The 13,891-nt window shown below is 39.5% G+C and overlaps 1 protein-coding gene across 1 annotated transcript; it reads left to right on the forward strand.

Annotated features, from left to right (window-relative positions):
* The first annotated feature begins 9,063 nt into the window (after positions 1-9,063).
* On the forward strand, positions 9,064-11,451 carry egr2 (early growth response 2). Its single transcript, XM_005810470.2, has 2 exons — positions 9,064-9,446; positions 9,644-11,451. The coding sequence occupies exons 1-2, from the start codon at positions 9,275-9,277 to the stop codon at positions 10,810-10,812; spliced, it is 1,341 nt and encodes a 446-aa protein (XP_005810527.1). The 5' UTR covers positions 9,064-9,274; the 3' UTR covers positions 10,813-11,451.
* The last annotated feature ends 2,440 nt before the right edge of the window (positions 11,452-13,891 follow it).

The raw sequence follows: 13,891 nt of genomic DNA on the forward strand, positions 1-13,891 counted from the left end.
ATAAATTAGACTTAAAAAATGAAGGATTTGTGTGTGTAAGAAAACTAGCATTGTCTATTACTCTGATGGCTCTTTTTTGCAGTACTGTTAGTAGGTTCAATCCTAGGACCCCTATTCATTACCTGTAAGGTCCCACAAGCTCAAGTTATAACAGAAAATAAGATTAGTCACCATGACTACACAGATGATACACAACTCTACATTACAATGTCAACAGGTGACACTGAACCCATTCGAGCACTAAACCGATGAATAGAACAAATACATAAATATAAGTTATGGATATGTCATAACTTTCTCCAGCTGAACAGAAACAAAACTGAGTTATTATCTTTGGACCTAAAGAGGAACGATCTAGAGTCAATGCACAGCTTCATTTATTACAGCTGGAAACTAGAGCTCAAGTGCAAAATCTTGGAGTAGTGATGGACTCTGACCTGAACATTCAGAGCCACATAAAGACAGTTACAAAGTCGGCCTTCTATCACCTGAAGAACATTTCTAGGATTAGAGAACTAATGTCTAAACAAGACCAAGAGAAACTTATCCATGCGTTTATCTTTAGTCACATTGATTACTGTGTCTTCACAGGTTTGTCTAAAAAATCAAGCTCCCTGTAGCTCAGAGAATAGACTTTAAAATACTGCTGTTAGTTTTTAAATCACCAAACAGCTCAGCACCACAATACATTAAAGATGTACCTTCCAACCTTCCAGAACTCTCAGGTCTGGTTCTGGTTCTGCTCTGCATCCAGAAAAAGAACCAAACATGAGTAGCAACATTCAGCTTCTATGCACCACAAATCTAGAACAACTTCCAGAAAACTGCAAAACAGCTGAAACACTGAGGTCCTTTAAATCCAGACTAAACCCCAGCTGACTAGAGTTTCCTTTGATTCATAGTCACTGAACATTGACCAACATACATGGTGTGTATTGATCACTTTGGTGATGGCACTCATAACAATGTAATGTTTCTTTCTGGCTTCTCAACTGGCGACTGTATGCTGTTTAATGTAACTTTTTATTTTTGTATTTTTATGACATACAACAATTTGTTCAACTGCCTTGTTGTTGAAATGAAATAAACTTGATTGATTGATTGATTGATTGATTGATTGATTGATTGATTGATTGATTGATTGATTGATTGATTGATTGATTGATTGATTGATTGATTGATTGATTGATTGATCTATAATATTCAGTCACAGTCAAGCCCCAAACTATTCATACTTCTGAAAGATTTAGGCTTAAAGTAATCTGTTAATCTGAGCAACATGTTTTTTTCTGACAGGATGTTGTATTGATGCTTTAGAGGGGCACAACCAGAGGAAAGATTTCAGTCATTAAGGGAAGACAAACTATCATAATACTCTTCTGACAACTAACTTAAAAAATAAGAACCACAAAGACCGAGACCTTTGACCTAATCCCTCATTCCCCCTGCAAAGTTCCTGTGTGATACAAGGCCTGCCTGTAATATAGAGGTTTCCCATGTTACAACTTTTTTCTTTTATCCACGACTCCTCTTGCTCTTCTTTCCCCTTTTCCTCATCTTGGACAGATATCAGAGCTTTTCAGCCTGCTTTCATGTCTGGCTCAGCAGTCGATGAAAGCTAACTGCCTGGGAAGCAACAAAGCTCACAGTCATGGTGGCAGGAGAACAGCTTTAAAGGAGAAATTATGATCTCAAGAGAAGCGACTTTCACATTTAGGGGGAACGATCTTCCACCCCAAGAAAAATGGAATGAGTGTCTGCTGCGGTGGTCAAAAACACTGCTAAAAGCTTTTAGGGAGGCCATTGAAGAACCTGCTGCTAACTGTAAAAGAAGTTTTGTGTGTGGGGACGCTTTGAATTTGTTGCTGCAGGGCCTGTCCCGAGTAACTCCACTTTACGTTTCATACGAGGTAAATGAAGCAAAGCTTTCACACTTCAGGTCTCTCTCACTGCCTTTACTGTGTCCCCGGCTGGCATTCCACACTCCACCAAAACACAGTTCCTTTACAAATACATTTTGTCGAATGCAATGATAAAAATGTGCTGTCACAAAAGAGTAATTTTTGTATGTTTTCAAAGATTACAAGTAAATAAAAACTTGCAGAATGAACATGAGAGCCTATCAGGACAGCTTAAGCTTGGGATTCATGCTAGCTGTTCCTTTATTATGAACTTATGAGATTCACCACCATGTTCAAATTACTGTAGTTCTGAATCTAAACAGGATGTTTATTTGTAAAGTTGTCTTTAAGTAACATTTGTTGTGAATTAGCAATGAAAAAACATGTATTAAACTGTATTAAATTGTGAAGATCAACTTCCTGGTTTGAGTTTTTAGGCGACATTAAAGTGTTTGATCTTTAAGTAAGAAGACAAGGAGAGGAGTTTAAATTAAAAATGCACAAAAGTTGATCAATATAAAATGCTATGGTACAAAATCATAAGTCAGCTTTGTACTAAGACTAAGGTAAACATTCTCACTAAAACCATGAAGACACTGGCTCCTTGTAGCTCAGAGAATAGACTTTGAAATACTGCTGTTAGTTTATAAATCACTGAACGGCTTAGCACCACAATACATTAAAGATCTGCTATTGTTATATCAACCTTCCAGACCTCTCAGGTCTTCTGGTTCTGGTTATGCTCTGCATCCAGAACCAGAACCAAACACGAAGAAGCAGCATTCAGCTTCTATGCACCACAAATCTGGAACAAACTTCCAGAAAACTGCAAAACAGCTGAAACACAGAGTTCCTTTAATTTCAGACTAAAACTCACATGGTTAGAGTTGCTTTTGTAAAATAATAAATGAAACATTGACCAACATATTTCAAGTGTAATGATGGCACTTGACAAAATGTAAAATGGCCACTGTTTTTCTCAATTATTGACAGTGTGGTGTCTTTTACAACTGTGACTTTTTGTGTTTTATGATGTACTTTGAACTGCCTTGTTGCTGGAATGTGCTATACACTATTATTATTCAAGTAGTACTTTTTAGGATTAATTTTATTGTTGAACAACTACAGCACTCTCTGTCAATCCAAAATGTTAACAACCTCTCAAACCTGAATAGTTAAGGAAGTAAAAGTGAGAATTTGGCTTTCTTAGGACAATATCTATGTGTGTAAGATTATTGGGCAACTATTAGTTTGCAAAATTATTATGCAACTGAATTAAAACTGACAATTTTCCACCTCACCTGTGTATTGTCATCATTTAGAATGAGAATAATAAACATACAACTCAAAATTGACAAATAAACATTTCGGACACAAAAAAATAAATCAGTAACCAATATAGCCACCCTTCTTTTCAATAACAGTTATAAGACTTTTTTCTGTACCACTTCTTGGACAAAGTGTCTTCTAAACACTGGTAGTGGCTTTGAAGTTCATTTTGAGTCCATCTTCAACCTGAAAAGGTCCAACTAGCTCATATTTAATAACAGCAGTCCATACCAGTACTTGGCTCCACCTTGCTGGTGTCTGATGCCAAGTGGAGCTCTGTGGCCATTACTGATCCAGCCACAGGCCCGTCCACCTGGTCCATCAGTCTATAAACCCTTTGATGTTTCAACTTATATGTTGATCTTAGCCCCCTCCTTTCCGCCCCCACCTTCCCCTCATTAAACCAATACACATCAGCTGATTATACAGCTTGGATACAGCTGTATAACCTTGCTCTATCAAGTTTATACAGCATGCATAAAAGTGTTGATATGGTCAAAACTAAAACTTGTCTAATAATTGTGCACACAGTGTACAAATAAACGTGACTGATTGATAAGATGATATGCTAAAGGCTTTGGTTAAACCTGGTCTAAATCAAGGATTCCCCTGCTGCCTTAAGAACTGTTGACACACTTTTACAGGTTACCTATCCAACAATGTGGTTTTACAACTATTATTTAGAGGCTGTGATTTGATCTGCACCCCAGGGATGAGAATTTAATGGTATTTCATGACATCAGACAGAGAGCACTGAAAGGCCTTAGTAAGCCTTTCGGTGTTCTGGAACTGTGTGTTTGTGGAGGCAGATATGGCTGTTTGTTCATCTGCTGATTGAAGATGGTAAACTTTCATCTAAAACCATACTAATGTTCTCATTTTGTTCCTCACTCGCTGCCTCTCTCAGTGCCACTCACACACATTAAAAACATATTTATGTGCAAACACACACTCTGGTTGTTGCACTCCCACGCAGAAAAAATATGTGGGCTAAAAGCAAACTGTATCCACTGTGGGTTTTGCTTTGATGACTGTGACAATTAGACAGAGAAGGAAATAACTGCATAATCTCTGGTGATAAACTTGTGGCAGCAATACAACCTTAGTCTAGTTACTCAACAGGCATATATTTTTAAAGGTATCTGTGGAAACTGCTAGTCTTAAACTTAAATGTCTTCTCTTATGCTGTAAGTGAATTTATTATCTTTCTAAATGTGTCTAAACAAGATTTATTAGAGCCCAAAACTTCCACATATCATGATTAAACATCTTTTCAATGTTATTAAACTTTCATTTTTAGATGTGAAATGTATTGTAAACCAGTTATTACATATTTAATGGTAACAACGTCTCACTCCTGATCAGCACTGATAAGCATCTATATTCACAGTACAGTAGGTGCACTTTAGGGACAGGACAGGGATTTTCCCTTGGTTACATCTGGGTAGGTAAGAAGGTTTCAGTCCATGTGAGCGAATATCACGTAAGCAATAAACTGAGAGCTAACAACAACTCACATCAGGCTCAAGAGCGCAGGAGATGTTATCAGCAGAAGCCTGAATATAGCTGTGGTCAGCCAGTCACAAACTGCTGCACAGAAATACGGTGGTGCAAAGATCTGACCAACACCTAATTATCAGAGTACACAAGTTCTTATAAATGTTCATCATAATTAATAACATGGCAAGTAAAAATAATAATTTTAAGACAAGATATATAAAATAAGCAGCTTTATTGTCAATGCATAATAACACACTAAAATTATTTGTTGAACCAGCAGCTGAGAACCTGACTTGTCTGGGGAATTTAGGAATCTTGGCAGATTTGTCCAATCCATAACCAGTTATCTGAAAAAGGGATTCTAAACTTCATGTTTTGCATTAGTTAGATTCTTTTTAATTATTCAGATTTTATGAGGACCCCAAAGCATTTCCAGGTCAGACCAATAGCAATAGCTTTACTTCGAGCTCCGCTCTAATGAATGAACTCCTCACTGTATGTCTCAGGATGCCTGGACTCCCTGCAGAGGAAGATGTTTTCATTTGCATCTGGAATATCACACTTTCTGTCATCATCCATATATACTGGCCATAACTGAAGACTGGAACATAAAGAGTACTTGAAAGGATTGAAAGAGATATTTTTGTTCTGCTTGTCTTTCCACTAATCACACACTTCTGGCTTTGGGCCCCATAACTCTGAAGAATTTGAATTAATATGAGTTACAACATTTAATCAATAAAGTATTTTGGAATTTGAATAAGGAGCAGTTGGTCCCCACAATGTGAGTATTTGTTAGATAAATTGTACTTACAATGTATGCAATACAAGGCCACACACATACACACATACACACATACACACACAACTTCAGTGATGAATACGGCTGGTATTGACTGTCTGTATTGATGACTGCAGTGAATAATGTGAAGGTTGTGTGTGACCATGAGACTCTGGAGCTGTTGCTCCATTAGTCATGTCCTGTGTTAGATGTACAGACACGTAACTAAAGGTTGTAGAGACAAACTAATTACATCATAGTGGCAATCATTCACCCTCAAGATGTTTAACTGGAGCAGAAACGGTTGCGGTATCTTAAAGCGGTGCAGTGGTAACAGCAGGAAGAATAAAGCTTCTGTCTGGTTAGTTCTGAAATATCAACTAATTATCACAGGATCTGTATCTTAATTACTGATTTATTAGAATCTTATAGCACAAGACGGCAAAAGAACTGAAAGTGTGCAAGTTCCAAGTTGTAGATTGTCCTACTGCCCAACACCGTCTTAAATATTTACTTGTTGAAGAGTTAATTTGGACTTTTTTGAAGGCAGGTTCTGTGAGTGCATTATCAGTAACAGTTATTTTGCCTGTTGTAGGAAGAGGTCTCATCACTGTGAGTTTGTTGAGCAGTAAACAAATCCTCAGTGCTGAAAGATGAAAGTATGGAGCGTATATTGAAAATTTCTGCTCATCATTTTTGTCATTGTCTTTACTTTTTGTTTATAAATCAAAATGTGGTGAAAAAGTAAAATTAATAATAGTGTATCCAAATAATTTTTTATAATCCCCTACAGAGACAGGCTGTCTCTGCATTAAAGGACACTAGGGCCAATAAAACCTTAATTAGAAAAAAAGAAGTGGGAAAGGGAGGAAGGACAAGGACTCATTCTAATTAAAAAAAATTAAAGTAACACTATGCATGAAAAATAAGTTACATGAACTTATTTTTTTTCATTTGTGCTACTTTATTTAGAACTGCTTAAATAAATTAGGCTTTCTTACTCACTAATCATAAACTTAATTTGCTTATTTTTTTTGAGGCAGTGAGTTTGCATATTTTTTTAAAGTAATTTGAACTTATCAGATTTTACTGTGTAAAAAAAATCCCCAGGCTACCATAAACTGTCAGTTTTTTACTGTCTAAATACAGTAACATATACTGCACAATAATCTATAGAAATAACAATAAAGCCTTATTTTAGTGCATAGATGCAAATCATTACAACTAAACTAGTCTAAGACCAATCTAAGAATGAATTTAACTTAATATAACTCCTCAAATCATTACCTCTACTACTCGACGTGGTATTCTCCAGGAGCTTTTCACCAGCAGCTGGAGTATTTGTCTCCCTTTGCTGCTCCACCCTGCTGAGGAGACACCAGGAAAGCTAAATGTTTATTCAAACAGTTATTAAATTCAAATTAAACCAACATAAATTCTCAGAACAAATTGACATACACCCCCTCCTCCCACATTCTCCCTGTACTGGAAGGATGGCCAGCCCACCTGCCTGAAAGAATGTTCAACTATATGTCACACCACAACTGAAATAAAGAAACAATTGGTCTGTAACTCAGTTAAACACAACATAATATCAATAATACGTTATGAGTGATGGAACTTCTGGTCTCTATCATAGATTTGAAAAATGGTTTGACAGAACACTTAGGAAAGTGAAAGTTTTTATGTTTAACCTTATTAATCCCCAGTGGTTGATTTAGATATACAATTACATCCTATTCATGTCAGAAGGATGTACAGAATGTCCATTTGGGGACTAATAATCAAGTTTGTTTAACCTACACTGCAAAAATATTAAATCTTACCAAGTATGTTTGTCTAGTTTCTAGAGCAAATATCTCAGTCCACTTGAAAGAAGACAAAATAACTTACAAGTGTTAGAAACATACATGGGAAAAATGTCTTGTTATAAGTGAAACAACATGCCTTTGCAACTAGTACAGTATCAGTATTCAAGAATTATGTACTTAAAACAAAGTCCTATATCTCGCTAATAAATTACTTGGAAGTTATGTGTGTTTTATTTCAGGTGTACTGAGATTTTTGCACTAGAACATAGACAAAAGAAACTTGGTAAGACTCTGTGTTTGTGAAGTAGCTAAAGACATCAACTCATTAATGATATGGGAGAGATGGCAAAACTTGAATATTCATCAAATCAGCTCTGGTAGCTGACATTGTTGGTATAGTCAAAGTCTGTACAGCTCTTGTAAATTAGTAAACTTTTAAAGTGTCCCTTTCCAGGCACCTTCTGCAGTCAAAATGCCATATAAAGAGATATTGTGCTGAGTATCATCAGAGTGATTCCAGGTTTCTACATCATGATTGATGAACATTTGACTTTTCACTTATCAGGTATCTTCAGGTCACCCAAAGCCTTCCGAAAGGTTTGATTTAGATCATAACAAGATTGTGGTTGATTATGTGATGTGGCTGTGCAACACACAAACATAAAAGCAGACAAAACGGAAAGTAGATTCCACCCAAGGTGCCCAGTGTTTTCTGTCTGTCTTTTTTCTCCACCCACAGAGGGACTTTTCACAGTCAAGTAGAGCAGAGCATCGGCGTCTGTGTGTATGGAACAGAGAGAGGGTGTGAGACAGGAACTCTTCCTAAGGACACCACAGGGGGGCATCCGTTTTTCACAACTACAATAAATTCCTTAAGGTTACATTTACTAAAGAATCATGAGCACATTTGCATGTAAAACATTGTCTTTATACCATCTGTGACTTGAAGTTCACATAGCAACTGATGGGTTTTCAGGGTTTATTCTTTAGTCCAGTCTGAAAGAAATAACATAGATCTATGAGGATCAGTCAACTTTAGGTATTGTATATTTAACATGCAGCATGCCTCTAGAAATATTGGTTTCCTTTTTCCTGCGCTCTATAAAAAGACTATAGATAACTTCGCAGTGAACTAAATCTAGTCTTTCCTAGAGCATAGTCAAATCAGGCTGTCAGAAGTTTCCGAGCCTTTGAGCTAGTCACCCAGAGGAAGAAATTCCACTTCTCTGTCCGTCTCATTTGACTGTGGTTATGCCTTTCTCTCTCTCACTATCTCTTTCTCTCTCAGCTCGGTAAAACTCGTCACTTTCCGATTATCAAAAAAATTCCGGAACAGAAAACCAAATATGGAATGGGGGGTGTGTCCCTATCAACCGGATTCGACCTTTTATGGGCTCAAAAGACAAACCTCAAATCTCTTATTTTGATATTTTGTGCAACTAAATCAGAGGCAGACTGAAAAACAGCAGATGGGAACTGAGAACAGGTGTCAGCAGAGTTCTCGCTCTGCTGTTAGAGTTTTTAGGAGCATCGGTTTCGCTCCACAGTGGAAAAAAAGTTTCTTATCTCTCCTGCAGCAGCGGGCTCTCCACTGAGAAGTAATTCCCTTTGAAATCGTCACGGAGCCGCCCAGCCAATCAGAATTAGCTGCGCGTGCAGTCTCTAACCCTCCCTGTCCATATTTGGGTAATGACGTAACAGTCACATTCAAAAGGTTCCCCATATATACATACTAGTGTCAGGGAGCCCGCTTCCGTCACCAAAGCCAGTCGTAAACTTTGTCACATGAAGCGCAGCAGCAACACGGAGCGCATCCTCACACAACCGCGGTGACCGACAGAGACATGCAGTGGTGACCCCTCCGCGGCCGGGTTCCACGCACTTATTAGGCTCCAAGAAAAACAACAAAGAAGAAGAAGAGTCAGAAAGAGAGAGAGAGAGGTGAGCGCACGATGACAGCTAAAACTCTGGAGAAAGTGCCGGTGAATCTCGGAGGGTTCGTCCATCCCGTGGCAGACAGCGTGTACTCTGTGGATGACATCGCCGCCTGTCTGCCGACCTCTGTGGCCATCTTTCCCAACGCCGACCTGGGAGCACATTACGACCAGATGAATGTAGCAGCAGGTACGACAGATAAATCAGACATATCTTTCTTATTAACTGAATATGTTTAGTGAACTGTTACAGACTTTTTCCAAAGTGTTTCTTGGGAGAAAACGATGAAATTCAAGTGTGCTCAGTCAGTTGTAGGTTGTAGCAAAGTGTGTTCATGCGCGCGCGTATGAGCAGGTGGGTGAATCATGGTTTGTTGTTGTCCGCAGACAGCCTGATGGGCGCTGACATGAACGCAGAGAAGCGCTCGGTGGAGCTCTCCTCCTACTCCAGCGGCTTCTCCCAGCCCGCCTCCCATCGCAACCAGACCTTCACCTACATGGGGAAGTTCTCCATCGACTCCCAGTACCCAGGGAACTGGAACCCAGAGGGAGTCATTAACATCGTTTCGGGCATATTCAACGTGGCCCAGCCGCCTCCTCCTCCACCTCCTCCTTCCTCTTCAGCCTCTTCCTCCCCGGCTTCCTCTGGATCTCCTCATCACTTCTCCAGTGGAGCTTTAAGTTGCACCATGGCGGCTCAGAGCCAGGCCGACCTGGATCACCACCATCACCTGTACTCACCCCCGCCCCCTTACTCCTCCTCTGGCTGCGGGGAGGTGTACCAGGACCCCTCGGCGTTTTTGTCCACCTCTTCCTGTCCCATAGCCTCGTACCCTCCGCCCTCGTATTCGTCACCCAAGCAACCCAGCAGTTCAGACGTTCCGGGCCTCTTACCCATCATCCCTGACTACTCCGGCTTCTTCCAGCCGGCCTGTCAACGGGACATGCACCCTGCAGCTATCCCAGATCGGAAGCCGTTCGTTCCGTGTCCTCTTGATACATTCCGAGTCCCTCCTCCCCTGACACCGCTGAACACTATCAGAAACTTTACTTTGGGAGCTCCGGGTGGCGGCGGCTCAGAAACAGGGCAGCCACGGCTCTCCTCTGCCTACAGCCCCCAGAACCTGCCCCTCAGGCCGATCCTGCGTCCAAGAAAATACCCAAACAGACCCAGCAAAACGCCCGTCCACGAGCGGCCGTACCCGTGTCCGGCGGAGGGCTGTGACCGGCGCTTCTCCCGCTCCGACGAACTAACCAGGCACATCCGCATCCACACTGGCCACAAACCCTTCCAGTGTCGGATCTGCATGCGGAACTTCAGCCGCAGCGACCACCTCACCACGCATATCCGCACGCACACGGGCGAGAAGCCGTTCGCCTGCGACTACTGCGGCCGCAAGTTCGCTCGGAGCGACGAGAGAAAGAGACACACTAAGATCCACCTGCGGCAGAAGGAGAGGAAAGCGTCCACGGTGTCCTCCTCCTCCTCCTCTGGAAGCTCCGCGTTGGAGCGTCCGTCAGGCGGAATCAGCGCAGCCAGTGGGATCTGTTCCTAGGTCTGCTTTGAAAACTTGTTTGCCTTGGCTGCCTGACTCACACGAACTCCTTGAAGAACTCTCTGAGTATCGGTGTGAACGTTCTGGGAACGGGCAGCCGAACACCGAATGAAGAACTTGTGCACAGTGGTGCACTAAGACGCACAGCCATGCTACTGAACTCACACAGATGCTTATACGAATGCACTTTGCCTGCACAGCCTACTGAAATATGAATAAATATAAGTATAAATGTTTTCATTAAAAGGGGAGTCAGATATTCCCAACTCTTTGAACTGTGACACGGCCTGCGCTTGTACATGTAAAATAACGGCAATAATGTTTCAAAGAACTGAGGACACGTTTAAGTTATTTCATTTAATATATCTGTTGATGAGTGTGTTTCTCCAGTGCCTTGCTGTGTCTTTTGTACACTGACTGATTCAAGGACGCTCCTAATGCAATGTAAATCTGCCCGATAATATGTAAAGTTGGAAGACATTCTATTTTTGTATTCAGTTTTGGTGTCGCTCCGAGTTTCCATTAATTGTTGCTCGTGTGTAAAAAGTCTGAGATGTAAATATGTTGAAGGATAATAGAGTCGTTTGTTGTGATGTGTGTTTTAAGACTTATTAAATGAACGAGGATGAGAAACACAAACGCTGCTTTTATTCCTCATGACTGGAGCGCGGCGCGCCGCGCAGACATGCAGAATAATAACCTCTCATCTGAAATTATACACACTTTTTGATGTTGGAAAGTTTTATTGGGCAAATCCCTCACTGCGTCATCTTTGGCATATCTGACTCAGAGTTTAGACCCACTCACTTTTTATCTTAGTGTCACCTCAGGTTATTATCAGACACTGATCTAGTAGGCAAACATGCTGAAGCTAGAAAGCAAAAAAAAAAAAAAAAAACTGAACGAATCCGCGCTTTGGCACAGAGAAGCAGGAACAAAGACTGGGGAGGAATGGATATTTCCAAAATTCCAAATATAGACACCCGATTATTTTAAGTATTCAAAAAATTGATGATTACAGAAAAATGAGAACATATTTCCATAAGGGCAACTTTCTCCACACTTCAGTTCTGTATTTATCCATTTTCTCTTCTATATTTGTCTACATGTTCCACTGTTGTCATCACCAAGAATAATATCTGTTGCGAGAGACAAACATGGTCGGTCCAGGATATTATTTTACCAAGAGGAACCGCAGACTTAGTTCTGAACAACCAAACTTCATTCAGTTATTTGTGATTCAACCGGATATGTAACCAATGAAATATTACACTTAAAACGACTTCTTAAAAAAAATAAAAACACTTAAAGCTAAGAATTCGCAAACATAAAGAGTCAAATCGTTTATTCCGAGGCCGAAAGTAAAGACAAGATGAGCGTCATTCTGCTTTTTAATCTGAGTAAGACTTCCGAACTGAGACACTTCACAAGGTGAATTTGAACAATATGAGCGTTTTATTCATAAAATGATAAAAGCTTGTATTAAACAAATTATGATTTATTGACCTGAATCAATTTAACGTGTTGCATTTACAAACCCAACAGTTCCTTGCTGCATCTGTTGAGCACTCATATCAGTTTAACAGCATTTTGTTTGCAAATGCACAAATACACACACCTATACTTACACACACACGCCCCCCCCCCCCCCCCCCCCCCACACACACACACACACACGCAAGCACACAGGAGTAATGTTCCTTCTGAATCACAGGTCAGTAGAATAACTCCAGTCTCAGTTTTGCTCCAGAGCAGGAGGATGGCCAAGAAGATGTACACTAATGCAACTCATGCAAAAAAAGAAAAAAAGAAAAAAATGATTTATAAAATCTTCATGGATTTTTTTCCAGATATTTTCAGCAGATCCATCTGTACGGGTCTTAAGTTGATATTTTGTCTTTGTTCTTGTGAAACTCACAACATTTGAAATGACTGCATGCTTACACTAAATCAATTAAATGTTAGCACTAAAGCTGCATTACTAAGTTAACTTTTTATCTACATTATTGTGATTAAGTTGCCTTTATAAATTCTTTGTCTATTTCTGACAGATTAGACTACTTTAGTTAGAATATTTGTTAGTATTTGCAGGTGAAATAAATTAGTGGTCATATCTTATTGTCTTACTCTAATTAGTTGGAAAGCAGAGTCACAAAATAAAGATGATTAAATATGATCAAACTCTATTTGAGAGACTGAGAACTCTCCAACGGTGGTCTGCCCTACCAGCTGCTCACCAGATTCTCACAGACTGACTGACTGCTGTATAGATGCTCTGCTGCAGAGTGGATCATCAGAAATACTTGATAACTTAATCTATTGAAGTTGAGTTCACACAAAATAGTTTAGCATTTGAAAGTGGTGACTTTGGACTGTAAAGGGTTAACATGTAACGTTCAGGACATCCCAGACAGACTCAGTTTCTGCTCAAGCAAACCTGCAAACCCAAGAGGAAGGTTTGAACATTTGTACAACTGATTTCTGTGTTGGAAAATCAAATGTGATTTGATTTTCACCACTGAAGGCATCAAAACTATATATATATATATATATATATATATATATATATATATTATATATATACAGTACAGACCAAAAGTTTGGACACACCTAACCCTAACCCTATTCAATGAGTTTCCTTTATCTTCATGACTATTGACATTGTAGATTCACACTGAAGGCATCAAAACTATGAATAACACATGTGGAAATATGCACTAAACAAAAAAGTGTAAAACAACTGAAAATACCCCTTATATTCTAGTTTCTTCAAAGTAGCAACCTTTTGCTGTGACTACTGCTTTGCACACACTCTGCATTTTCTTGATGAGCTTCAAGAGGTAGTCACCTGAAATGGCTTTCACTTCATAGGTGCCCTGTCAGGTTAATAAGTGGGATTTCTTGCCTTATAAATAGTCATGAAAATAAAGACAACCCATTGAATTAGAAGGTGTGTCCAAACTTTTGGTCTGTATATATATATACACTGCTCAAAAAAATAAAGGGAACACTCAAATAACACATCCTAGATCTGAATGAAAGAAATATTCTCATTGAATACTTTGTTCTGTACAAAGTT

Source organism: Xiphophorus maculatus, chromosome 10, assembly GCF_002775205.1.
Source record: "Xiphophorus maculatus strain JP 163 A chromosome 10, X_maculatus-5.0-male, whole genome shotgun sequence".
Classification (NCBI taxonomy): Eukaryota; Metazoa; Chordata; class Actinopteri; order Cyprinodontiformes; family Poeciliidae; genus Xiphophorus; species Xiphophorus maculatus.